General features: G+C 46.1%; 3 protein-coding genes across 5 annotated transcripts in view; all 3 read right to left on the reverse strand.

The window, feature by feature from the left end:
• The window catches only part of LOC143288929 (uncharacterized), a 32,718-nt gene extending 31,035 nt beyond the window's left edge, over positions 1-1,683 (reverse strand). The window contains exon 1 of the mRNA XM_076597608.1: positions 1,203-1,683. Coding sequence (XP_076453723.1) covers positions 1,203-1,683 — 481 coding nt within the window. The remainder of the gene's footprint in view (positions 1-1,202) is intronic.
• Positions 1,684-1,700: 17 nt separating this feature from the next.
• On the reverse strand, positions 1,701-7,178 carry LOC143288931 (uncharacterized). 3 transcript variants are annotated; one of them, XM_076597610.1, is made up of 3 exons: positions 7,073-7,178; positions 3,203-3,666; positions 1,701-1,889 (listed from the first exon to the last, which is right to left on the reverse strand). In XM_076597610.1, exons 2-3 carry the CDS (start codon positions 3,353-3,355, stop codon positions 1,701-1,703), a joined length of 342 nt encoding a protein of 113 aa, XP_076453725.1. In that variant the 5' UTR covers positions 3,356-3,666; positions 7,073-7,178. The 3 variants fall into 3 exon arrangements, with proteins under 3 accessions (XP_076453725.1, XP_076453726.1, XP_076453724.1); XM_076597611.1 differs by lacking the exon at positions 7,073-7,178 and adding an exon at positions 6,890-7,002; XM_076597609.1 differs by lacking the exon at positions 7,073-7,178 and adding an exon at positions 5,974-6,092.
• A 6,775-nt stretch (positions 7,179-13,953) lies between these two features.
• The window catches only part of LOC143288932 (zinc metalloproteinase nas-8-like), a 25,338-nt gene continuing 12,558 nt past the window's right edge, over positions 13,954-26,733 (reverse strand). The window contains exons 7-15 of the mRNA XM_076597612.1: positions 25,814-26,017; positions 23,337-23,466; positions 22,502-22,588; positions 20,882-21,016; positions 19,075-19,209; positions 17,708-17,848; positions 17,129-17,254; positions 16,355-16,484; positions 13,954-14,076 (exon numbers count right to left, since the gene is read on the reverse strand). Of these exons, the coding sequence (XP_076453727.1) occupies positions 16,363-16,484; positions 17,129-17,254; positions 17,708-17,848; positions 19,075-19,209; positions 20,882-21,016; positions 22,502-22,588; positions 23,337-23,466; positions 25,814-26,017 (1,080 nt within the window). The 3' untranslated portion in view covers positions 13,954-14,076; positions 16,355-16,362. The remainder of the gene's footprint in view (positions 14,077-16,354; positions 16,485-17,128; positions 17,255-17,707; positions 17,849-19,074; positions 19,210-20,881; positions 21,017-22,501; positions 22,589-23,336; positions 23,467-25,813; positions 26,018-26,733) is intronic.

Consider the following 26,733-nt stretch of genomic DNA (forward strand, 5'->3'; position numbering starts at 1 on the left):
CACTTATTTATTTATTTATCTATTTATTTATTTATTTTTGTATTTTTTCCTGCGTGAAGTTTTGTTAGTTTTTCCTATCGAAGTGGATTTTTCAACAGAATTTTGCCAGGAGCAACCCTTTTGTTGCCGTGGGTTCTTTTACGTGCGCTAAGTGCATGCTGCACACGGGACCTCGGTTTATCGTCTCATCCGAATGACTAGCGTCCAGACCACCACTCAAGGTCTAGTGGAGGGGGAGAAAATATCGGCGGCTGAGCCGTGATTCGAACCAGCGCGCTCAGATTTTCTCGCTTCCAAGGCGGACGCGTTACCTCTAGGCCATCACTCCACACATTTAGTAGATAACGTCCTATATTTAGTGACTCAGACCAGCCATTATAGTGGGGTATCTCCTGCATTTGATGAATCAGAAGACACTCACATGTCTGGGCCAAGATGGTCAAAACGAACATGAATAAGGCATAGCTCATCTCTCTGGGTCAAGACCGACACGAAGAATCCCGAGAAAGAGGTCACTAACCTCTGGGTCAGCACTATGAGAAAAGAGGTCACTCACCTGTTTGGGTCAGCACTATGAGAAAAGAGGTCACTCACCTGTCTGGGTCAGCACTATGAGAAAAGAGGTCACTCACCTGTTTGGGTCAGCACTATGAGAAAAATGGTCACTCACCTGTCTGGGTCAGCACTATGAGAAAAGAGGTCATTCACCTGTCTGGGTCAGTTCATGATAAAGAGGTCATTCACCTGTCTGGGTCAGCGCTATGAGAAAAATGGTCACTCACCTGTCTGGGTCAGTTCATGATAAGAAACATGGTCAGTTCACCATGTCTGGGTAGCTATGAGAAAAGGTCACACCTGTCTGGGTCAGCATGAAAAGAGGTCACCATCTGTCTGGGTCAGCACTATGAGAAAAAGAGGTCACCCACCTGTCTGGGTCAGCACCTAGAAAAAGAGGTCACCCACCTTGGTCATGGGGTCACCCACCGTCTTCAGACAAAGAGGTCACTCACCTGTCTGGGTCAGCACTCTCAGAAAAGAGGTCACTCACCTGTCTGGGTCAGCACTCTCAGAAAAGAGGTCACCCACCTGTCTGGGTCAGCATTCTGAGAAAAAAGGTTACTCACCTGTCTGGGTCCAGCACTCTGAGAAAGAGGTCACTCACGCTGTTTGGGTCAGCACTCTAAAAAGAAGAGGTCACTCACCTGTCTGGGTCAGCACGGACACGGTGAGCGCCGTGGCCAGCCCCACGATGGCCAGAGCCATCAGCACCAGAGCTGACGTCACCAGGCGCGTGCAGGGGCCGCAGCGGCCGGGCGGCGGGGACTGCTGCAGGGAGTAGGTCTCCGTCTGCAGCCCGCTCAGGTACTCCTCCGGCTTCAGCACCTCGGGCCTGTCCCGTGAGGTGCCGGTCAGAGACCCACCCCCGTCCCCGCAGGCCGGTGAGAACCCTCGGTTGTCATGGTAACGTGGGAGGTCCGGGGACGCTCCTCCTCCTCCTCCGTGTTGTTGGAGGAAGGAGAAGGAGGAGGGAGGAGGACGAGGGAGGGATGTGTCCGGCGTCTTCCGTCGCTCCTTGTGGCTGTCGGGTTGCCACGACGCGTACAGCTCGCTGTACAGCCCTTGCTCCCCACCTTGGGAGGAGAGATGCCTCGGTCTCTCCGTCACCAGCCCCTCCTCCTTCATCACCCACTCCCTCCCCCCTACCCCACCCCGGCCCCACTCCGCGGCCGGTCCGTCGCAGCCCAGCGAGGGGGAGCCGCCAGGGAGAGGTTGGAGCGGGTGGGTCGGTTGTAGTAGCCGATGACGGGTTTTTCGAAGAAGGGGGACATGTACCACGGACCGGCGTTTTCGCTGACGTCAGCTTGGGAGGAGGTGTCATCTTGCTGGTTCTGTGGGCGGAAGAAGACGACAACGAGACGATGGACAGCGTTTGGTCAGTTTTGTTTGGTGGTTGGTTAGAAGTGGAAAGGTAGCACTAGTATAACCTCCCCACCCCCACCACCACCACCATAAAACAACAACAACAACAACAAAATCAGCATTATTATTTTTAAAATATCTTTTTCACGTCCAGCTTTCGGTTACAATTTTTGTGGAAGTATCACAAGAAATCATGAAATCACTTCTGTTTTAGTGATTACCGCACAAAGTTCAGATATAATGAACAAAGTCCGATGTTTCTTTTACTACTGGACGTGCACAGAAATCAGCGAAACCATGACATACGTATATAAAACCAGATACCATTTAAAAGCACACAGACACACAGATACACAGACACATACACAGACACACAGCCACAGAGCCTCATGCGTGGTGCACATGAGAAAAACAATAATGATCTGAAAACAATATTGATTTTTAAATCAATACTTAAAAATTCAGCAATACTATGTTCTGCCGGACCACTAGTGAGAATCCACTGTGACAGTCCGAATGATGGCAGTAGGATCAATTTGCGGTATAGAGATCGACACAAGAAGTGGTACACATTTGATATTATTTAGCCGGAAAAAGAGGGCGCTAGTCAGGGTGGCAAAGGGGAGGTTACCTACTTCCGGGAAGTTATCGGCCGTAGCTACTTTCGTTTTCTCCGCATAGGCGGGTAGTAGTTTGCACAGGACAGGAATGTCAGACCCCTGCTGGAGTCTGCACTAGTGGGTCACGGTTAAGTAGTAGTAGCAGTAGTAGTAGTAGCATGTGTTGTTAAATTAGAATTTTGAGAACATCGTAATTACATTTAATACGGCTTCTTATAGAATTAAGTTCTGCTGGACCACCGCCATTCACACCACCACCACCACCACCACCACCACAAAGAGAATTACCACCATAACACTATCACCACCACCACCACCACCACGATCACCACCACCACCACAAAGAGAATTACCACCATAACACTATCACCACCACCACCACCACCACAAAGAGAATTACCACCATACCACCACCGCCACCACCACCACCACCACCACGAGAATTACCACAACACTACCACCACCACCACCACAAAGAGAATTACCACCATAACGCTATCACCACCACCACCACCACCACGATCACCACCACCACCACCACGATCACCACCACCACCAGAGCACATTCACCATCATAACTGAGGAGTACCTGTTACTACTACATTTAAAAGCAACATCATCACCACGAGTTTTTAGTAACCACGACCACCCCCAACAATCACCTTGCGCGGTGGGCAGTGCAGGGACTGCGTGGAGACGTGGTGAGGGGGCTGCGGGGGATCCAACAGCCGTATCCAGGAGGGAATAGCGGAGTGTGTGCTGTTCCCGTCCTCGGCTTGATCTGCCATGAACGAGGGTGTCACCCCTCCGGCCATCCTCACACACACACACACACAACTCCCCCACCGTCTCTAGTATCTAGTGTTTTGCTGACACCGGGTGTCTGTTGGTCTTCTTCGTGTTTTTTCTCTTTCGGCAATTTTCCGGGTGCTGTTTTGTATTGTGCACGTGTACACTTTACGCTGTGTTCAGGCTCTTGGTTGTTCTTCTGCAGTGTGCGCTTTCGCTTCACAAATACACAGTTCATGCGATGCACGTTGTTGTCAGCGTGGAGTCACTTGCTTCTAAAAGATTGCCGGTGTGGGCTTTTCTTTCGTCACATCAGGCAGTCTTCGGGTTAGGAAATCTGCTGGCACAGAAAAAACAAACTTTTTTGTAGCAATAATTTGTTTCAGGAAAACTGCTTGTGTCTAAGCCAGTGCCGGTCTGCTAAATCATTCAAAAAACAACAACAACAACAACAACAACAAACAAAAACTTGAAGGAGATTTCACCTGAACTAGCTGCATTTATTGTAGTGATGTTTTAGCTAAGCATATCATTTTAACCTGTGAGTCAAAGAAGCATTATATACACAAAAGTGTGTCAACAACACAGTCCATGATGATGATGATGATGGTTTTGACTTTAAATTCCTTTGTGCTACAAACACAGAAAGCATGGCTGGGGATTCCTCCTGTGATGTGTAGAAAATATGGCCTATCCTACCACAGAACATAAAGAGCAGTAGGTTCATGGACAACAGACCAATGATCCGGTCACCTTCCAGTGACTTGAGTCTTCTTCTTCATTGTTGAGGGCCCACAATCATATGAATTGATTATTCTGGCACCTGAGTCTTCTGCCTATCTGCTGCATAAACGCGAGGTTGGCAGTGAAAGGGTTAACTAGATGTCTACAACCATCTATATGTGTAACGGGGCATTAATCAAACAGCATTCATACTTCCCTCACTTCACCTTAACTAGAACAGTTGTCACTTTGTTCCAGGCAGCAAAGTCAAAAAAGAGATTAGTTGGAAGAGATTCTGCACAGTATTGTAAACAGCCACGTGGCTGCTGTCTTCTGGGTCTCCCATGGTTAATTAATCTACACGGTTTCCAAGTCCTCGATAATTAACATTGTTTTCATTGCAGAGCGGATTCTACTGGGTGTGTTCTTCAGATAATCTGACGTAATTAATTCTTCTTCGATGAATGAAACCCTCTATTCATGTCGGTAGATCACAAAAATGATAACAGATTAATGTAGACAGTACCGTACCAGTATCAGTAACTCAAGGAGGCGTCACTGCCTTCGGACAAAGCCATATACGCTACACCACATCTGCCAAGCAGATGCCTGACCAGCAGCGTAGACAACGATGGTCAAGACAAAAATCACTATAGAACAAATGTCACACCAGCAGAATAACTAAAAACAACGCTGATGATGGCAAAATCTGCAAAACAACAAGAAACTGTGCAGTAAAACACGCAAAGGCAAAGTTCTTTTCAACAAATGTGATGCTAGAGTCTTTAGAATAACGGTGGTGGTAATAACATATAACAAACATCGATTACAACAAATGTGATGCTAGAGTCTTTAGAATAACGGTGATGGTAATAACGTATAACATACATCGATGATAACGACATGATACTTAAAGCAATGACGAATTCAGCTGAGAACTGCAGAACAACGATGATGATGCCATAGTATTGTAGAAGGACAATAGCAACATCGGTGGGGGTACTGCAAATCTACATCAATGGTGGTAGAATACTGTAAAACAAAATCACTGTGTACGATCCATTCTTCTAACTTCGTTTCAGCCAGCATGGACACTTGAAACTTATACGTCACGCACAATGCAGAACGAGACAGAGACACACACAGAGAGAGAGAGAGAGAGAGAGAGAGAGAGAGAGAGGGCAGAGACAGAGACAGACAAAGAGACAGACAGATAGACATAAAGTGAAAGACACGGGGTGGACAAAAAAAGGTAACTTGTACACTAATATTTGCATGCATCCAAGGCTTGACACGCTTGGGCTATACTGCTGTCAGGCATCTAGCCAGCAGATGTGGTGTAGTGTGTATGGATTTGTCCGAAAGCAGTGACGCCTCCTTGAGAAACTGAAACTGAAACTGAATTGTCGAAATATATCGGAATACATTTAATGGATTATTGCAAACCTGCTGCATCAAACAAAAAACAAACAGACAAAAAACACGCAACAAAATTCAACAAGAACTAACCTACAACTGGTGTGTCTATTTTTATGTGATGTTTTACTCACCGCCCAGTCGTTGATGTATGTACACTTGTGCAAATGACTTCACACAGTACACTCATAAATGAACACACAATTCCTCCAAGTATTATTCATTATGGTTAACATCCCTCCTAGTCGCTTGTTTAACAGTGTACTAATGCCAGCACCTTACAGCGATAACGGTTGTAAGTTCCCAAAACAGGAAAAAAAAAAGTTCAGTAATACTGAGAGAAAAACAAACAAATTCACAGACAGATAGACACACACACGCGCGCGCGCACACACACACACACACACACACACACACACACACACACACACACACACACACACACACACACACACACACACACACACACACACACACAAACCGACAGTGAAGATTATTCACAAACCCGCCGCCCTCACGAATAAGAAAGCTGAACAGACAGCAGCACTGCACGTCTCTGTGTGTTGTGTCTCAAAGCATGTTCCTCCCCTTCGACGTTCTGGCCACGAGTCCACCGTGTGTTCCTTCTTCATTCTCAGCACTGACGTCCCTGTCATCCGCTCTCGTGTGTTACATTAATCATCCCCACACGCCACAAACCTCCTGTGAGACCCCCACTTCCCTCTCTCCCTCCCTCCTCCCCCCATCCCCCCCCCCCCACCCCCCGCCTCCTTCGCCGTGTCTCCTCTCTTTCGCTGTGTGTTTTCATTTCTGTTCTTTCCGACATGATTCGACCTTTCCTCTCACTTGGTTTTATTTTTTGTTGTTTTTTATAATCCAGTGCAGATGTCCATTCTGTCAATGGAAGCCATTCGCGATGTGTTCTGTGACTGATCTGAACTTAAAAAGGGGTTAAAAGTCCCAAAGCCTTTGCAATAAATGCCATTGTGGCAGTGAATTCGCATCACATGTGCAGAAATTGACGGTAAAATAGGTTCCTGAATATAGGATGCTAAAACAGGACTTTACCTTACATCACTGTGAGCTCGGCACAGGAAAGCAGAACCCAATCCTATCCTTCAGCTGTTTTTATTAACCCTTTCACTGCCAGACTCGCATTTATGCAGCAGCTAGGTAGAGGACCCATGTCATTGAAGGGTGAACAGATCATTGATCTCTTATCCATGAACCTACTGCTCTTTTAGTTCGGTGGTAGGATAGGACAGGCCATATTTTCTACACATCACAGAAAGAATCCCCAGCTATTCTTAGACACCATGTTTTCTGTCTTTATAACACAAAGGAATTTTGCACTCTAAATTGACTGGCGGTGGAAGGGTTAATAACTTTCCAGAACCGAAGTCGGGTATCCATTCACACACCTGGGTGGAGTGAGGGAAATCGGAGTGAAGTGACTTTCCTAAGGACACAACACCATGCCGACGAAATAGGGCCTTGAACCATGATCACCGCTCAACACTGGATCACAAGTCCAACGCCAAACCGGCGGGTTCTGCCACAGCGGCTAACACTGACCCAACTGATTACAGACACTTGTAACTTACGTATTCCAGTTGCACTGGCAACACTTGCACAATGTGAGGGGGGTCGTTACCATCCGAAGCTCGAGGTGGTCTGTCTTCCTGTCTGTCCTGGACTGCTTGTTGCCCGGTCCATAAACAGCCCCGTGCCTCAACCGGCTTTGACGTCATTAGAAGTCACGTGTCGTGGAAGTGTGTGTGTGTGAGGGGGGGGGGGGGGGGGGGGGGGGGGGGCTCTCATGTGGCCTGACTGAGCTCTCGTGTGCTAACCGTGAAGAAACATTGCGCCATGTTCGTGTTCTTCATTAATCACCTCTGCACTACAGAGAACCAGTGGCCTAATGGTAATGCACCCGATTCGGAAGCTAGCATCCGTGGGCTCCAGTTCAATATACGGAAGGACCGAGATTTTTAAGTACCCCCTCCACTAGACTTTGAGTAGTGAATGAATGAATGAATGATGAATGATGTAAATACTTATATAGCGCCTGTCCTCGGTCGGAGACAAGCTCTAAGCGCTTTACAAACACGGGGTCATTTGCACAACAGGCTGTCTGCCCACCTGGGTAGAGCCGACTGACGGCTGCCATTGGACACTCATCATTCCTGTGTCATTCAATCAAATTTCAGGCACGCACACATATACACTCAAGACAGGCATGTAATAATTTACGTGTATGCCCTTTTTCTTTATTTACCCCTCCAGGTAGGCAGCCACACTCCGTTTTCGGGGGTGTGCATGCTGGGTATATTCTTGTTTCCAAAACCCACCGAACACTGACATGGATTACAGGATCTTAAATGTGCGTATTTCATCTTCTGCGTGCGTATACACCGAAGCAGGTTCAGGCACAAGCAGGTCTGCACATTATGTTGACCTGGAAGATCGGAAAAATCTCCACCCTATGTGGCCGAGGGGCTAGTCTTTCGGGTGAGACTGTAAACCAATGTCCCCACTCCAACCCCCTCACATGCTGCACACGGGACCTCGGTTTATCGTCTCATCCGAATGACTAGCGTCCAGACCACCACTCAAGGTCTAGTGGAGGGGGAGAAAATATCGGCGGCTGAACCGTGATTCGAACCAACGCGCTCAGATTCTCTCGTTTCCTAGGCGGACGCGTTACCTCTAGGCCATCATTCTTTATCATATCCTTTTTGACTCACTTGTGTAAACAAAGTGAGTCTATGTTTCAACCCGGTGTTCGGTTGGTTGTCTGTGTGTGTCCGTGTGTCTGTGTGTCCGTGGTAAACTTTAACATTGACATTTTCTCTGCAAATACTTTGTCAGTTGACACCAAATTAGGCATAAAAATAGGAAAAATTCAGTTCTTTCCAGTCATCTTGTTTAAAACAATATTGCACCTCTAGGATGGGCACACAAAAAAAATGAAGCCTAATTATATGCAAACTGCATTTCTCTAAACTTGGTACTTTGATCTGATATTCCGACACAACAACAAGAGCAGTCATTACTATCATTTTTTGTTCAAACAGGAACTTCTTTTGCTAAGCATGGAAGTTTTATTTATTGTGCAAACGTTTTGGTGCAGATAGTGAAAATAGGGAAATTACTCTGTAATTAATGCTAGGGGATTTAATTTGCCACAAGCGAGTCTTGAAGGCCTTGCCTCTCTTGTCATTCCATGTCCTGATCGTGCTGTCATTATCGTACCGTGTCTCTGAACCGTGTCCTTCTTGAGCTGTGTCTGTATAACATGTCTTGTGCTGGCCATAGAGGCACAGATCAGGGAGCAGGGAGGGGGAAGAGCTGATGTGTGTGTGTGTGTGTGTGTGTGTGTGTGTGTGTGTGTGTGTGTGTGAGTGTGAGTGTGTGTGTGTGTGTGTGTGTGTGTGTGTGTGAGTGTGTGTGTGTGTACGTATGTGTGTGTGTGTGTGTGTGTACGTACGTACGTGTGTGTGTGTGTGTGTGTGTGTGTGTGTGTGTGTGTGTGTGTGTGTGTGTGTGTGTGTGTGTGTGTGTGTACGTACGTACGTATGTGTGTGTGTGTACGTACGTACGTACGTGTGTGTGTGTGTGTGTGTGTGTGTGTGTGTGTGTGTGTATACGTACGTACGTATGTGTGTGTGTGTGTGTGTGTGTGTGTGTGTGTACGTACGTACGTATGTGTGTGTGTGTGTGTGTGTGTGTGTGTACGTACGTATGTGTGTGTGTGTGTGTGTGTGTGTGTGTGTGTGTGTGTGTGTGTGTGTGTGTGTGCGTGCGTGTGTGTGTGTGAGTGTGAGTGTGTGTGTGTGTGTGAGTGTGTGAGTGTGTGTGTGTGTGTGTGTGTGTGTGTGTGTGTGTGTGTGTGAGCGGGACGGAAGGCATCCAGAGGTTGTCACTGTCCATCCATCACCCTGTGTTTGTGTGACAGTCTCTGCCTCGTTAACTCGTCTCCCTTTGTCGTGAGACCCCACACCGGCCCCCCGCCCCCCCGCCCCCCCAACACACCCTCTCCCACACTCTCTCCCCCCCACACACACACATACACACATGCACACGCACATACACGCGCCACACCCATGTCCCTTCACACTGTCCTTCCGTCCTTGTTGCCTGGGCTCCTGTCCTTGTATTTTGGAATTTGTATTACTCTTTTTTTTTCTTTCTTTCTTTTTTTTTCACAACAAATTTCTCTTTCACCCAGCCATTGCCATAACCCCCACCCCCACACCCCCACACTCCATCCCCGCCCTCTCTCAGAATCCTGTCCTCCCTTCAACCTCCTCCCATCCCGTCCTGCCCCACCTCACCCCACCCCTCATATTGCGTTTGGGTTAGAGTGAGTGTTTGGGGTCTGCTGTAGGGTGAGGGTGATGGTCCTGGCTCTGTGTTAATGTAAGGGTGATGGTTCTGGCTCTGTGTTAATGTGAGGGTGATGGTTCTGGCTCTGTGTTAATGTGAGGGTGATGGTTCTGGCTCTGTGTTAATGTGAGGGTGATGGTTCTGGCTCTGTGTTAATGTGAGGGTGATGGTTTTGGCTCTGTGGTAATGTGAGGGTGATGGTTTTGGCTCTGTGTTAATGTGAGGGTGATGGTTTTGGCTCTGTGTTAATGTGAGGGTGATGGTTTTGGCTCTGTGTTAATGTGAGGGTGATGGTTTTGGCTCTGTGTTAATGTGAGGGTGATGGTTTTGGCTCTGTGTTATGGTGAGGGTGATGGTCCTGGCTCTGTGTTAATGTGAGGGTGATGGTTTTGGCTCTGTGTTAAGGTGAGGGTGATGGTTTTTGCTCTGTGTTAGTGTGAGGGTGATGGTTTTGGCTCTGTGTTAATGTGAGGGTGATGGTTTTGGCTCTGTGTTAATGTGAGGGTGATGGTTTTGACTGTGTGTTAGGGTGAGGGTGATGGTTCTGGCTCTGTGTTAATGTGAGGGTGATGGTTTTGGCTCTGTGTTAATGTGAGGGTGATGGTTTTGACTGTGTGTTAGGGTGAGGGTGATGGTTCTGGCTCTGTGTTAATGTGAGGGTGATGGTTTTGGCTCTGTGTTAATGTGAGGGTGATGGTTTTGGCTCTGTGTTAATGTGAGGGTGATGGTTTTGACTGTGTGTTAGGGTGAGGGTGATGGTTCTGGCTCTGTGTTAATGTGAGGGTGATGGTTCTGGCTCTGTGTTAATGTGAGGGTGATGGTTCTGGCTCTGTGTTAATGTAAGGGTGATGGTTCTGGCTCTGTGTTAATGTGAGGGTGATGGTTCTGGCTCTGTGTTAATGTGAGGGTGATGGTTTTGGCTCTGTGCTAGGGTGAGGATGATGGTTTTGGCTCTGTGTTAATATGAAGGTGATGGTTTTGGCTCTGTGGTAATATGAGGGTGATGGTTTTGGCTCTGTGGTAATGTGAAGGTGTTGGTTTTGGCTCTGTGTTAATATGAGGGTGATGGTTTTGACTGTGTTAGGGTGAAGGTGATGGTTTTGACTCTGTGTTAATGTGAGGGTGATGGTTTTGGCTCTGTGGTAATGTGAGGGTGATGGTTCTGGCTCTGTGTTAATGTGAGGGTGATGGTTCTGGCTCTGTGTTAATGTGAGGGTGATGGTTTTGGCTCTGTGTTAATATGAGGGTGATGGTTTTGACTGTGTTAGGGTGAGGGTGATGGTTTTGGCTCTGTGTTAATGTGAGGGTGATGGTTTTGGCTCTGTGTTAGGGTGAGGGTGATGGTTTTGGCTCTGTGTTAATGTGAGGGTGATGGTTTTGGCTCTGTGTTAATGTGAGGGTGATGGTTCTGGCTCTGTGTTAATGTGAGGGTGATGGTTTTGGCTCTGTGTTAGGGTGAGGGTGATCGTTTTGGCTCTGTGTTAATGTGAGGGTGATGGTTCTGGCTCTGTGTTAATGTGAGGGTGATGGTTTTGGCTCTGTGTTAATGTGAGGGTGTTGGTTTTGGCTCTGTGTTAATGTGAGGGTGTTGGTTTTGGCTCTGTGTTAGGGTGAGGGTGATGGTTTTGGCTCTGTGTTAATGTGAGGGTGATGGTTTTGGCTCTGTGTTAATGTGAGGGTGATGGTTTTGGCTCTGTGTTAGGGTGAGGGTGATGGTCCTGGCTCTGTGTTAATGTGAGGGTGATGGTTTTGGCTCTGTGTTAAGGTGAGGGTGATGGTTTTTGCTCTGTGTTAGTGTGAGGGTGATGGTTTTGGCTCTGTGTTAATGTGAGGGTGATGGTTTTGGCTCTGTGTTAATGTGAGGGTGATGGTTTTGACTGTGTGTTAGGGTGAGGGTGATGGTTCTGGCTCTGTGTTAATGTGAGGGTGATGGTTTTGGCTCTGTGTTAATGTGAGGGTGATGGTTTTGACTGTGTGTTAGGGTGAGGGTGATGGTTCTGGCTCTGTGTTAATGTGAGGGTGATGGTTTTGGCTCTGTGTTAATGTGAGGGTGATGGTTTTGGCTCTGTGTTAATGTGAGGGTGATGGTTTTGACTGTGTGTTAGGGTGAGGGTGATGGTTCTGGCTCTGTGTTAATGTGAGGGTGATGGTTTTGGCTCTGTGTTAATGTGAGGGTGATGGTTTTGGCTCTGTGTTAATGTTAGGGTGATGGTTTTGGCTCTGTGTTAATGTGAGGGTGATGGTTCTGGCTCTGTGTTAATGTGAGGGTGATGGTTTTGGCTCTGTGCTAGGGTGAGGATGATGGTTTTGGCTCTGTGTTAATATGAAGGTGATGGTTTTGGCTCTGTGGTAATATGAGGGTGATGGTTTTGGCTCTGTGGTAATGTGAAGGTGTTGGTTTTGGCTCTGTGTTAATATGAGGGTGATGGTTTTGACTGTGTTAGGGTGAAGGTGATGGTTTTGACTCTGTGTTAATGTGAGGGTGATGGTTTTGGCTCTGTGGTAATGTGAGGGTGATGGTTCTGGCTCTGTGTTAATGTGAGGGTGATGGTTCTGGCTCTGTGTTAATGTGAGGGTGATGGTTTTGGCTCTGTGTTAATATGAGGGTGATGGTTTTGACTGTGTTAGGGTGAGGGTGATGGTTTTGGCTCTGTGTTAATGTGAGGGTGATGGTTTTGGCTCTGTGTTAGGGTGAGGGTGATGGTTTTGGCTCTGTGTTAATGTGAGGGTGATGGTTTTGGCTCTGTGTTAATGTGAGGGTGATGGTTCTGGCTCTGTGTTAATGTGAGGGTGATGGTTTTGGCTCTGTGTTAGGGTGAGGGTGATCGTTTTGGCTCTGTGTTAATGTGAGGGTGATGGTTCTGGCTCTGTGTTAATGTGAGGGTGATGGTTTTGGCTCTGTGTTAATGTGAGGGTGTTGGTTTTGGCTCTGTGTTAATGTGAGGGTGTTGGTTTTGGCTCTGTGTTAGGGTGAGGGTGATGGTTTTGGCTCTGTGTTAATGTGAGGGTGTTGGTTTTGGCTCTGTGTTAATGTGAGGGTGATGGTTTTGGCTCTGTGTTAATGTGAGGGTGTTGGTTTTGGCTCTGTGTTAATGTGAGGGTGTTGGTTTTGGCTCTGTGTTAGTGTGAGGGTGATGGTTTTGGCTCTGTGGTAATGTGAGGGTGATGGTTTTGACTCTGTGTTAGGGTGAGGGTGATGGTTTTGGTTCTGTGTTATGGTGAGGGTGATGGTTTTGGCTCTGTGTTAATGTGAGGGTGATGGTTTTGGCTCTGTGTTAATGTGAGGGTGATGGTTTTGGCTCTGTGTTAGGGTGAGGGTGATGGTTTTGGCTCTGTGTTAGGGTGAGGGTGATGGTTTTGGCTCTGTGTTAATGTGAGGGTGATGGTTTTGGCTCTGTGGTAATGTGAGGGTGATGGTTTTGGCTCTGTGTTAATGTGAGGGTGATGGTTTTGGCTCTGTGTTAATGTGAGGGTGATGGTTTTGGCGCTGTGTTAATGTGAGGGTGATGGTTTTGGCTCTGTGTTAGTGTTAGGATGAGGGTTTTTACTCTTGTTTAGAGTTTGGATTAGAATGATTGGTTTTGGATCTGCTGTAGAATTAGTGTTACGGCGAAATTTTGACTTTGTGTTATGGTGAGGGTGATGGATTTGGTTATGTGTTGTGGTGAGGGCTAGGGTGAATATTTTCGTTCCGTGTTGGGGTGAAGGTGAGGGTGAGGGTTTTGGCTCTCTGTTGGGGTACTCAGGATTTGACTGTGGCACTGATCTAGTCTACGGATATCTGGTCGTCAGTGAGTGCTCTCTCTCTCTCTCTTCTCTTTCTGTTTACACGTGCAACTCCCCCCCCCTCCCCCCCCTCCTCCTCCCCCCCCCCCCCCCCACACTCACACACAAACACATTTATGCGTGAATCACCCCCCCACACACACACACACACACGCACGCACACACAAACACAAACACATTCATGAACACACACACACACACACACACACACACACACACACACACACACACACACACACACACACACACACACACAGATGACAGGCCATAAATGAATAAACAATCAAATAACTGACAATATGGATGGATACATAGTTTAGAATTTAATCCATTCCAGAATACATGTATAACACCTTCGTCACTGAGTCTTCGCTTCTTCACCATGGAGCCAGAAGGCTGAAGAGGCGTTTGTGTTTCCACTGGTTAACAGGCTCTGAAAAAAGATATGAACGAATATGATATATATTTCTTTACCCCCCCCCCCCCCCCCCAACCCCCCCATCCCCACTTTTTTTTTAACCTTATAGCGCAGATGTTTGTTTGTTGTTGACGCCTTACAAACAGTGCAAGTGTCTGAGATGAACACCAGAAAAAAAAAGTTGAACAGTTCACCGGATAGTCTGACCATTGTTACATAATTCTTAACTCATTATCCTCCAGGTACGAGGTAACTCGTACCATGATTAATTCCCCTGTGGACCAGGTACGAGGATTCTCATACCAACACACTGTTCTAATTTCATTCATCCTTGCTTGGTACGGTTGGCATTCTAAACTAAACTGAACCGTTTACGGATTCCGGAAGCATGAAAACGAAGCAATGTTTGACCGAAATCAATAATTATCCATCGATTTTCAATGTTTTAGTGAACCACTCTGCTTTCTCTGCAGTGATCTCACGTAGTGCTGATCCAGGGGAGTTGCAGAAAGCTTGTAGCTATGGGGTAGAATGAGTTAAACATATCCATCCCAACGCCAACAGCCAAGCAATGGAGGAAGAAGTTAGCTATCATACCATCCACCTACAAACAACAACAACAAGAAGAAAAGACAAAAAAAGAAAACGAAAAGTAACCGACCAATAAGTAAATGGGATAAAAGGTCCCTCTCTCTCCCTCCCTCTCTCTCATACACCCACCCACCCACCCAACACACACACACACACACACACACACACGCACATGCACACACACACACGCACACGCACATGCACTAATTTTTTTTTTTCAAAAGTACCTTCACTGCACACTTACAGTATGCAATCAATAAAATGAGGTTTCATAATGTAATCAAGACGACATATTACATGTTAGAGTCGAACAGCTCCACTAATTAAAATAATGAGAACTTTGTTCTTCAAGTACATCCTACGCTATCATCCAAAACGAAGCACTAATTTAGATTAAATAAAAAAAGAGGGATAACTCTACAGCATATAATACAATAGATACGGTCTGCGCTTGGCATTTTCTTGTTTCAAAGATTCGAAACAATTCGAACAAAAATGTGTATTCTGTTTGTCCCTTTGAGGGTGTGGAGAATACGATGATAATGCACCCTCAGGCACAACTTCAGTCCTGGCACATAAACGAAACACGCTCAAAAACAGACTTGAATGAAAAAAAAACGAAGAAGAAAAAGTAGCATTACGGACAACAACAACAACAACAACAAAATCAAACTTCAGCATAATGTCATGTGTGTTTTAGATGTAAGATAAAGCTGCACACCCTTCCCAGGTTTAAAGGCCTACTTTTAAAAAGTTGTGTTTTTATCCCAGCACAAATTAAAATGCAGAAACCGAATACTGATGAACGTTGTGATCGAAATTTACTTGGGAGATACATAGGTCAATTTCAAATCATGTTATTTTTCGGGCATACTAAAACTAAATGAACAAACAGTTCCCATGTTATATTCCTTGCAATTTCAGTTGCTATTACGTCCTTGACGTGACCCTGATCATTAACATCGCCGTGTAGCACGTGAACAAGACGTCACCCTAATCATTAACATCGCAGTGTAGCACGTGAACAAGACGTCACCCTAATCATTAACATCGCCGTGTAGCACGTGAACAAGACGTGCAACTGACATGACCCCTAATCATTAACATCGCCGTGTGGCACGTGAACAAGACGTGACCCTGATCATTAACCCTACCGTGTAGCACGTGAACAAGTCGTGATCCTGACGTGACCCTGATCATTAACATCGCCGTGTAGCACGTGAACAAGACGTGCAACTGACATGACCCTGATTATTAACATCGCCGTATAGCACGTGAACTAGATGTGATCCTGAGGTGACCCTAATCATTAACATCGCCGTATAGCACGTAAACAAGACGTGCAACTGACATGACCCTGATCATTAACATCGCCGTGTAGCACGTGAACAAAACGTGACCCTGATCATTAACATCGCCGTGCAGCACGTGAACAAGACGCGATCCTGGCGTGACCCTGATCATTAACATCGCCGTGTAGCACGTGAGCAAAACGTGACCCTGATCTTTAACATCGCCGTGTAGCACGTGAACAAACCGTGACCCTGATCATTAACATCGCCGTGCAGCACGTGAACAAAACGTGACCCTGATCATTAACATCGCCGTGCAGCACGTGAACAAACCGTGACCCTGATCATTAACATCGCCGTGCAGCACGTGAACAAGACGTGTAGCACGTCAAAAGGACGGGTTTGATTACCTGGTTAGTTAGATTCCTCGACACCTGTCGCAGGACAGTGCACAGTTGTAATGCATGTAGCCGGGGTTGTTGTTGCATTCGCCTCGGAGTGCCCAGTCTTGGCAGGACGGGTGCTTGTTCACACAGCCCGCTGAAATCGGCAATGCACACACACACACACACACACACACACACACACACACACACACACACACACACACACACACACACACACACACACACACACACACCACATAAATGTATTTTGCTATATATATGTAGGTTTGTTGTTTTTTTAATCTTTAAGCCAACCTTTGTCATTTTGTGTGTGAGTGTGTGTGTACTGAGCTCTGATGTGGGCTGAGATAAATCTTGTTGGGTGAGTGACGAGCCGAATGATGCACAGTTAGTTTCTAAATGGATGAATAAAGGTGTATGGTATTGCATTGTATTGTATTGTCTTGGATTGTACTGTATTGTAGTAGCATACATACATACATACACGCATATATTTACGCATACTGACAAGTATGCACAAACACTCACACAAGCTTTCCTTTACTGTGGCGAAATGTTTTTTTGCGTGCACTCTCTCTCTCTCTCTCTCTCTCTCTCTCTCTCTCTCTCTCTCTCTCTATCTCTCTCCTTGTCCGTCTATCTGTCTGTCTCTCTCCGTCTCTGTCTCTCAGTCTCTGTCTGTCTCTGACTGTCTCTCTGTCGTCTCTCAGTCTCTGTCTCTCAGTCTCTGTCTGTCTCTATGTCTCTGTCTCTCTCTCATTCTCGCTTTTTTCTTGCCTGGCAATTTGAAGTTGCACTGGTTACAAGCCTTTGGACAGTTGACACTCATCCAGGTGTAGTATCTGTTACAGACGTTCGTGTCAGCCCAGAAGGTGCAGACCGAATCAAAGTTACCACATGACCCTGCAACACACACACACACACACACACACACACACACACACACACACACACACACACACACACACACACACACACACACACACACACACACACACACACACACAAACTTTTAAAGTTTTTACCATCATATTATTGAGAAGAAAGACATCATCACCAGCAACAATCTCGATTTCTTCACAGAGATGAATTATCGAAGTATATATCTGAGAAGTTCTTTCCCAAAGAAAGATTTACACACACATACATACATACATACACACACGCCTGCGCACGCACGCTTGCACGCACACACACACACACACACACACACACACACACACACACACACACACACACACACACGTTCTCACGCACACACTCGCGAACTCGGCTATGGGTTTTCACGCACATTTCTAAAGCAACGCTCATTGATACAGTTCTGTTCTTTCGCTTCAATCCCTGGCCATTCCATACCTCTGGAGGGCCTCTGTCCAATCTGTTCCACGCAGAATTCGCACGATCTTTTACATTCCGTTAGCATCACGCGGGGATTTCTGTCACATTCGCCGTTACTCGCCCTCGTCTGGCAGTCTCGTTTAGTGTCCCTGCATGCTCCTGTAGACACACCCACAGACACACACACACACACACACACACACACACACACGCCAAGAATATCAAGGAAAGTAGGGGGCTTGGCACACACAGAGAAAGACACAGAGAGAGAGGGAGATATTCCTGATTCCAGATGGTTTATTCATGTATAGGCCTAGGCCTTTTATGAAGGAGCATGTGAACATTATTCTTTTATATATATTTTTTGGTGTATATATATATATATATATATATATATATATATATATATATATATATATATCACATTGCCAAGACTATCAAAGAAAGAAGGGGTGTTGGCACGCACAGAGAAAAACAGATGAGAGAGAGAGAGAGAGAGAGAGAGAGAGAGAGAGAGAGATGGTTTATTCATGTATAGGCATACGCCTCTTATGAAGGAGCATGTGAGTATTATTCTTTTATATATATCTATATATATTTATATATATATATATATATCTGCAGCACAGCGCAGAACTCTCTCTCTCTCTCTCTCCATTTTCTCTCTAGCTCTCCCTCCCCCCCTTATCCCCCCACCGCCCCCCCGTCTCCCTCTCTCTCTCGTCCTTGCCCCTTGATCTGCAGCACGGCACAGACTCTCTCTCTCTCTCTCTCTCCACTCTCTCTCTCTCTCTCCCCCCCCCCCTCTCTCTCTCTCCTCCCCCTCTCTCTCTGGTCCTTGCTTATCAACACCCCTTGTTCTGTAGCACAGCACAGAACTCTCTCCATTTTCTCTCTCCCTCCCCCCCACTCCCCCCCCCGCCCCACCCCCCCTCTCTCTCTCTCCTCCCCCTCTCTCTCTGGTCCTTGCTTATCAACACCCCTTGTTCTGTAGCACAGCACAGAACTCTCTCCATTTTCTCTCTCCCTCCCCCCCCACTCCCCCCCCCCCGCCCCACCCCCCCTCTCTCTCTCTCCTCCCCCTCTCTCTCTGGTCCTTGCTTATCAACACCCCTTGTTCTGTAGCACAGCACAGAACTCTCTCCATTTTCTCTCTCCCTCCCCCCCACTCCCCCCCCCCCCCCGCCCCGCCCCCTCTCTCTCTGGTCCTTGCTTATCAACACCCCTTGTTATGTAGCACAGCACAGAACTCTATCTCCATTTTCTCTCTCTCTCCCCCCCCAGTCCCCCCTCCCGCCCCCTCTCTCTCTGGTCCTTGCTTATCAACACCCCCTGTTCTGCAGCACGGCACAGCACGGCACAGCACGGCACAGCACGGAACGTACCGTTGGAGTAAGAATCAGAGCACAGTCCGCACGTCCTGGGGCAGTACTTGAGGTTATCCAGCATATAGGACGGGTGGTCACACTGCCCGTTCCTCTTCCTCTGATCACAGTCATTGTAACGGTCCACGCACGGCACTGGAAAGCGCAAACATACATGTACACACACACACACACACACACACACACACACACACACACACACACACACACACACACACACACACACACACACAAACTTTTTATGTTTTTACCATCAAATCAAAATATCTTTGAGCGCAAAGTTGTCAGTTGAGGGAAAATGAATTTTGTAACTTATCAGATATAAACCCTTTTCACCACATACGACGCTCATTTGTGCAAACAAAGTGACACTCACTACATCATCCACGTGTTTACTGCATATAAGTATCTTAAAGTGCACACTGAATTAACTACAATGAACATAAAAGAGAAACTGAATGGACCGTGTCGTAGTTTCCGAGTATAACTAAGCCTGTCGATCACTCGAACACGCATCTCCGCAGATCCAGAGAAAACGCAGCGATATGTTGTCGTGTGCTTCAGCCAAGTTCAGGAGATGGCAACGTCTCCTTTACCACGGACTTTAAAGAATTTCTTAAATGCCCGAAATTTACCAAAATAACACGTTTAAAACTGCGTTATCACTTCGAATACCGAAATCGATTTATCACCCTTTAAAAACATGCTTGAATTGAAAGTTTTAACGTCATTGGCAGATGTGACTAAACTGCTTCTTACTACCCGAACCTGCTTGGTTCGATTCTGCCTTTGTGCCCCCTTTTTTTCATCCTAATATGATATCAAATACGGATCAAATGTTAACAATTAGGTTAAAGAAAAAACAAAACAAAAAACAATTCTAAAGTGTATATCACAAGTGAGTCTTGAAGGCCTTGCCTCTCTTGTTTAGATTTCTTATCCTGCGTGCAAGCGTATTTCTTTCACTGTCACACTGGATTTCTATTTAGAATTTTATCAGGGACAATCCTTTGTTGCCATGGGTTCTTTTATGTGCGCTCAGTGCGTGCTGCACATGGGCCATCGATTTATTGGTCTCATCCAAATGACTAGCGTCCAGACCACCACTCAAGGTCTAGTGGAGAGAGTGTGAAAAGAATTCTTGAGAGCGTTTTCAGTATGAGAGTCAGTTGTGTCAAGCTAAGAACATTTGAACAGCAGAGGAGACAGCCTCTGGGCTAGAATTTGATTGTAGTGGAGAATATTTTGCCCTATTTACATCCTCACTCTCTCGGTCAAGCTGCTTCTAGGACAGTCGGCAATGGGATGGTTCCCAAAGGCCAACTAGCCCCCCAAAGCTGCAGCACTAAGAATGCAGTAACTTTGCCTCCTAGTTCGAGAGTCATAGTCCTTCACAAAAGACTAAGGTGTAAATGGATTCCCACTGCAGTGAATAAAACATCGATCATTCAGCTCTCTTCGCTGTTGACCCAAATGTACTCTAATGTCAGTCTCTGATGATTAAAGATACGACGAGTGTTCATTCGTATGCACTTGTGTGATGCTTCATGTCTGATTGTTTTTACCCCTCCTTGTAAGCAGCCATAATCCGTCTTCGGGGGTGTGCATGGTTCCCGTAGCCCACCGATCGCTGACATGGATTACGGTATCATTAACTTGAGTCTTTAATATTCTGCATGCGGATTACAGGATCGTTAACGTGCGTGTTTTGATCTTCTGCTTGCGTTTACACACGGAGAGGGTTCAAGCATTGGTAGGTATGTGTATCTGCTGACCTGAGAGAGTGAGATGTGTTGACAGTACCTACCGTGTGGATTGGTGCCGTCAGGCTTGCAGATTCCACAGGACAGGCGGCACTTGTCGTGCATGTAGCCGGAGTTCAGGTGGCACTCTCCGGTCCGGGCCCAGTTCGGACATTCCTGGTGTTTGTCCCGACAAACCTCTGTCACACACACACACACACACACACACACACACACACACACACACACACACGCACGCACGCACGCACGCATGCACACGCACGCACACACACACACACACACACAAATAAAGAAACAAACAAAGGCAAGCGCGCATGATCATACACACTAAATCATGTGCACATGAATGAACACATACACTGATCTTAAAATCAACAAGAGATTCCTACACTTATGAAGAAACATAAGAGGGTTGGGGTGGGGTAGTGAGTTGTGTGTGTGGGGGGTGGTGGTGGTGGTGGTGGTGGGATGTGTTGGCACCCAGTCTGTGTTCCCTTGGAGGGCGCGATTTTGTCGGAGCCTGTTGGCGAGGACAGCTTCTGACTTTCCCTTCTGTTTCCTGGTTCTGTGGCAACGCATGTCCTTGAGTTTCTGTGAAGTGGACAGTTTACAGAGTGCGGAGTGCAAATGTGTGTAGAAGATCATGATTTACATCGATTGAAAGGTACTGCAGTTGTATTTTGTGCTTTGGTGAACTGATTTCTATTTTTAGCCGCCATTGTTTACATTTGTGTGTTCAGTTGGTACTCATGTACTCCGACGCATTCTAAAGGTTCCGTCGTGCCTCTACTCTGTTGTGTTGGTCGTGTTGTAAGCAGTTGTTCTTAAGCAGCATATTCTTGGAGCATGTTTTAGTCTTCTGGTGATATCCTGTGGACAGAACACTGCGCTACACGCGGTCGTGCCTGCTTTCCTTCCGACAGCAAAAGTTTTCCTTTTCCTTTGACAGTGATAGCGACTCAATCCCCCGTCGCACATAAAGCGGTTGGCGTTGTGGTGTTAGAGAGAGAGCGAGGAGGAGGGGCTTTAAACCAGCACTGCCTAGTGTTATTCTTTTGAACGTCTAGTCAATGAGAAACAAAGTCGACGAGCTTGAAGCAAGCGGTAAATATCTTCGACATTTTCGAGAAGCCGGTTTGATTGTTTTAACTGAGACGTGGCTTAGTGGTAAGGACACGGACCCTCATCTTCCCGGCTTCAGTCTTGTCAGGTTTGGCAGAGCGAAGGAAACCACAAAGAAGAAGACTGGGGGAGGTGTGAGTGTTTATGTGAACGAACACTGATGCAGTAGCTTGACTGTGAAGGAGCTGCATTGCTGCTGTAAGGCTGAACTGTTGCCTGTGGCTGTAAGGCCTTTTTACCTACCCCGAGAATTCAGACAGAATTCTGCTGTCTATGTTCATCCGAAAGCTGACGTTAACTCACTCAGTACGGCCAGTCCTCTCTTCTCCTCTACACAGACCCCTCGGATGTCCAGTGGGTGTCTGAATGACCCAACCTTTAGCTTCCGTCGTCAGAATTGTGGTATTCTTTGTCAACATTCACGTCTTCAACATAAGAGCCTTCCGCTTGCAATATTTTGATGATGGTAATTGGGGTGAAACGCCGTTAACGTCGTCTCTTTCGCCGTTCGTATGGAGAGAGTTAACTCTAATGTGTCTTACCCCTTTCCATGTTTTCCGGACAGAAGCACTCGCAGTTCTCTGTGAGGACGCAGTCGTTTCTGCACCGTCGTGGTCTCTGGCATCGAGCTGTGGACAGAAGTTATTACTGTTATCATCATCATCGTCATTATTGGTGTAATTATCACTATTGATACTTAAACAGCCAAGCAGAGAAAGACAGAGAGAGAGAGAGAGATAGAGAGAGAGAGAGAGAGAGAGAGAGAGAGGAAAGAGAGAGAGGAAAGAGAGAGAGAGAGAACTCAGAACTCTGAAAAGTTGAATTTACATCGCCCAAGGGCCACAATACAACGAGAAAGCGTGGGAGGCTGAAGGCGACATTCCATAGAATTGTGTTACCTCTAGCAAATGACCAAAAATGCACGATCATGATGAACACACACTTAAATGATATACCCATAGTATTGTATAAACATCAGTTACTTCACCATGTCTGATCACTGTCTGCAAATTTACTTCTTCCTTCTATTGGTCGCATCAAATACATATCTTGATATGACCATGATCAATATTTATTACTCTAAGCAACATATACAATGGAAGTCTAGCCGATTCTTTCAATAATTTCTTTCTTAAATCTTCATATAGGGAGAAAAGGAGTTAAAAAGAAAAAAAAAAGTTCGTTCTCAACTTGATCCGTGCAAGATGGGCATGCTCTGTCGTGTTTCGATTGACATTAACAGTGTGTATTGTTACTGAGTGGGAGAACGTTGAATCTGTGTGTGTGTGTGTGTGTGTGTGTGTGTGTGTGTGTGTGTGTGTGTGTAATGGCAACACGGAAGCAGAGAGAGAGAGAGAGGGAGAGAGAGACACGTACCACTGCAGTTGTACATCATGTTGATGAGCTTGGCATCCAGGAACGAGGGTCCCAGGATCATGCCGATCACATCGGTCTGGGTCACATCGCGGGGGAACAGGATCTGAGTGAAGTAGTCCTTGGCGAAAGCCTGTCACACACAGACACTGACCATCTTTTTCTCCCCTTTCAACTTGCCCATAAGTGTGTTATTTTCTCTTCGACATCATCACCGTAACATTTTCATTTTTCATATTATATATTACATCAGTACAGCGAAAAGACAACTTATAACTGTAATTTCAGTACATGGAAAATATAATAGTTTGCCAGGGTGTTTCTAAATCACAAAACAAAAGGGGGAAAAAAGATATGACACCTCGATTCTTAACTGGCAGTACACATTTGACACTGAGTCAGAGTACATAGATCACAGGAGACATCAGAACTACAACATCCCAACTGACACAAGGGCAATACACGGTGATAGTGTTCTAATCGTTGTTATCAGAATCCACATGTTACATGATTGTGTCAAGTTATCACGTGCAACATAAATGCAAATACATAGTTGTTGAGAACTGATCCTTTATGTTCAACAATACAAGTATCCGGAAAGAGGAATTGAGTCAGAGGTTTTCTGTGAGCAGGACACTGACGATCATCCACCTCTCTGAGTTATGCACAGGCGTGGTAGAGGACCCATGTCACTGAAAGGTGACCATTCATTGTTCTGTTATCCATGAACCTACTGCTCTTAATGTTCGGTGGTAGGATAGGCCATATTTTCTATACATCGCAGTGGGAATCCCCAGCTATTCTTAGCCATTGTCTTTTCTGTGTTTATACCGCAAGGGATTTTGTACTCTAAACTGACTGGCGGTGAAAGGGTTAAGGGGAAGGTGATAGAAGGGACAAGACAGTCTGTTTTTTTCCACACACGCTCTCGCTCTTTCTCCCAAGTTTGACTGGAAAAATCAAAGCGAGTGTCTAGTCATTCGGATGAGAAAATAAACTGAGGTCCCGTGTGCAGCACACACTTGGCGGTGCACTGAGAAAGAACCCATGGCAACAAAAGGGTTGTCCTCTGGCAGAACTCTGCAGAATCTCCACTCTGATGAGTACACAAATACATACATACATACATATATATATATATATATATATATATATATATATATATATATATATCATGCACTCAAGGGCTGACGAGGGCGTTGGATCATGCTGCTGGCCAGGACGAGCAGATGTGGTGTAGGGATTTGTCCGAACGCAATGACGCCTTCTTGAGAAACTGAAAACTGAAACCGAACCTTTTGTTTGTTGCAAATGCAGCTGCATAGTTTGTTTTTGTTTTCCCTCCAAATGTATCTCTAAAACAACAACAGCAGCAAACAAACAAAAACAAACACACACCGTCAGTTGGTATGGAAATGTTTTACATTTTTCTGTAAACCCCACCCCCCACCCCACCCCATCCGCACCCCGTCCCCTCCACCCACCCCCTATGGGGTCTCCTGAAATAAACACGTCTATCCATTTCGTCACGTAATCGTGACCACTGCTGTTGCTGCGACTGCTGCTAGTCCCAGAAGTGGAGCTCCCGGGATGGTGGCCTAGTGATAACGCATCTGACTGGGAAGCCAATGACCACAGGGTCGTGTCCATGTTTTTTTACTCCTCCCCCCTCTCCCCCTCCACCATTAGGCCTTGATATGTGATCTGGGGACTTGTCTTTAGTGTGAGACGAGAAATCGAGATCCTGTGTGCAGCATGCACTCACCCACGGCAATGAATAATGGGGTTGGTCCCTGGCACAACTCTCTAGGAAAAACCACTTTGATTGTAAAACAAATACACTTTGCAGACAGAAAGAAAGAAAAAGGGTGGCGCTGCACTCAGGCGATGCGCTCTCGGGTCGGCACATACGCGCCCATACCAGTGCCTGAACCCTCTCAGTGAATAAACGCTTGTTGAAGATTAAATACGCACTATAAAGATCCCGCAATCCATTTCAGCGACCGGTGGGTTATGGGAAACAAAAAACATGCCCATCATGCACACACCCGTAAACGGATTGTGGCTGCTTACATGGAGGGTTAGACACGTCAAAGCCCACATGTACATACGAGTGATTGTGTGAAAGTCGCAGCCCATGAACAGAGAAGAAGAAGGAGATGATGATGATACTGATGATGGTGATGACACTGAAAAAGAAGATGATGATGATGATGAAGACGAAGAAGAAGAAGATGATGATGATGATGACGACGACGACGACGAAGAAGAAGAAGAGGAAGAAGGAGATGATGATGATAATGATGATGGTGATGGTGATGACACTGAAGAAGAAGAAGAAGAAGAAGAAGAAGAAGAAGAACAACAACAACAACAACAACAACAACAACAAGATGATGATGATGAAGATGATGATGACGAAGAAGAAGAAGAAGTAGAAGAAGAAGAATCCATTACCCATCCGGAAGAGGTCCACTCACAGTTTTGGGATAATGCATGACGGAGGTGTAGTCATAGGCAAGTCCCAGCTTGTCGTCAGAACCGTCGGCGTACTTGGTCACCGAGTCGACTTTATTTTCATCCACTCCGTAGTAGTTGACTCTCAAGTATGCGTTTCTGTTGGGGCGCTGGTGTTCATGGATCATCCCCAGAGCATGACCCAGCTCGTGCTCAATGGTGCCTTTCTGTAAACCAGAGATAACGATAACGGTGATTTATTCCAGAGAAAAAAAAGCAACCCCCCCCCCCCCAAAAAAAAAAAAAAGCAAAAAAAAGCACGGCCCTATTTGAAGGGGGCGGGGGCTAGGGGGGTGGGGAGGGGTGTTATTTGCAATAAACAATATGCATCAAACATATGTTTCTCATCTTAATATGCTCATGTTTATGTTTTATTTTGTCTTATAAACTTTAAGGTTTTGTTACAACAAAAAATATTCTATTCTATTCTATTCTATTCTATTCTATGTCAGCCACATTAATGCGTGCATTACTACAACCTGCTGCCATTTCACACAAACAACGTACACCTTCTTTTGAAGGACTTGTAACAAAATTAACACAGTGCAAGATTTCGATGTGTGTTTTCATTTCTTGTTGTCAAAAGCAAGACAGGCCTGAAAAATGCTGATTGTCGGTAATATTTTGATTGGAATGTATTTTCAACCGTAAGTCTACTGGCACTGGGCATATAAATACGAATTGCCGCCAATCTTCTCATGTACATATACATAAAGGACACATCAAATCTCTTTCTGTGAGCCAGAGAGAGAGAAAGAGAGAGGGGGAGAAGGGGAAGGGACGACTCAGATGCTTTCTATTGACACTGAGCTGACTACAGTCCTTACGTCAAAGGGAGGATGGGGGTGGAGGTGGGGTACAATTCTTAGTCACAGTGTGGGAT

This window comes from Babylonia areolata, chromosome 13 (genome assembly GCF_041734735.1).
Source record: "Babylonia areolata isolate BAREFJ2019XMU chromosome 13, ASM4173473v1, whole genome shotgun sequence".
Lineage (NCBI taxonomy): Eukaryota > Metazoa > Mollusca > Gastropoda > Neogastropoda > Buccinidae > Babylonia > Babylonia areolata.

What these genes read in the sequence shown, in the direction of transcription:
- LOC143288931 (XM_076597610.1), bottom strand. Translation starts at nt 3,355, where the DNA reads ATGGCCGGAGGGGTGACACCCTCGTTCATGGCAGATCAAGCCGAGGAC. An exon ending in TGCACTGCCCACCGCGCAAG is followed by an intron (nt 1,890 to 3,202) that starts GTGATTGTTGGG and finishes TTCCGCCCACAG; the next exon opens with AACCAGCAAGATGACACCTC.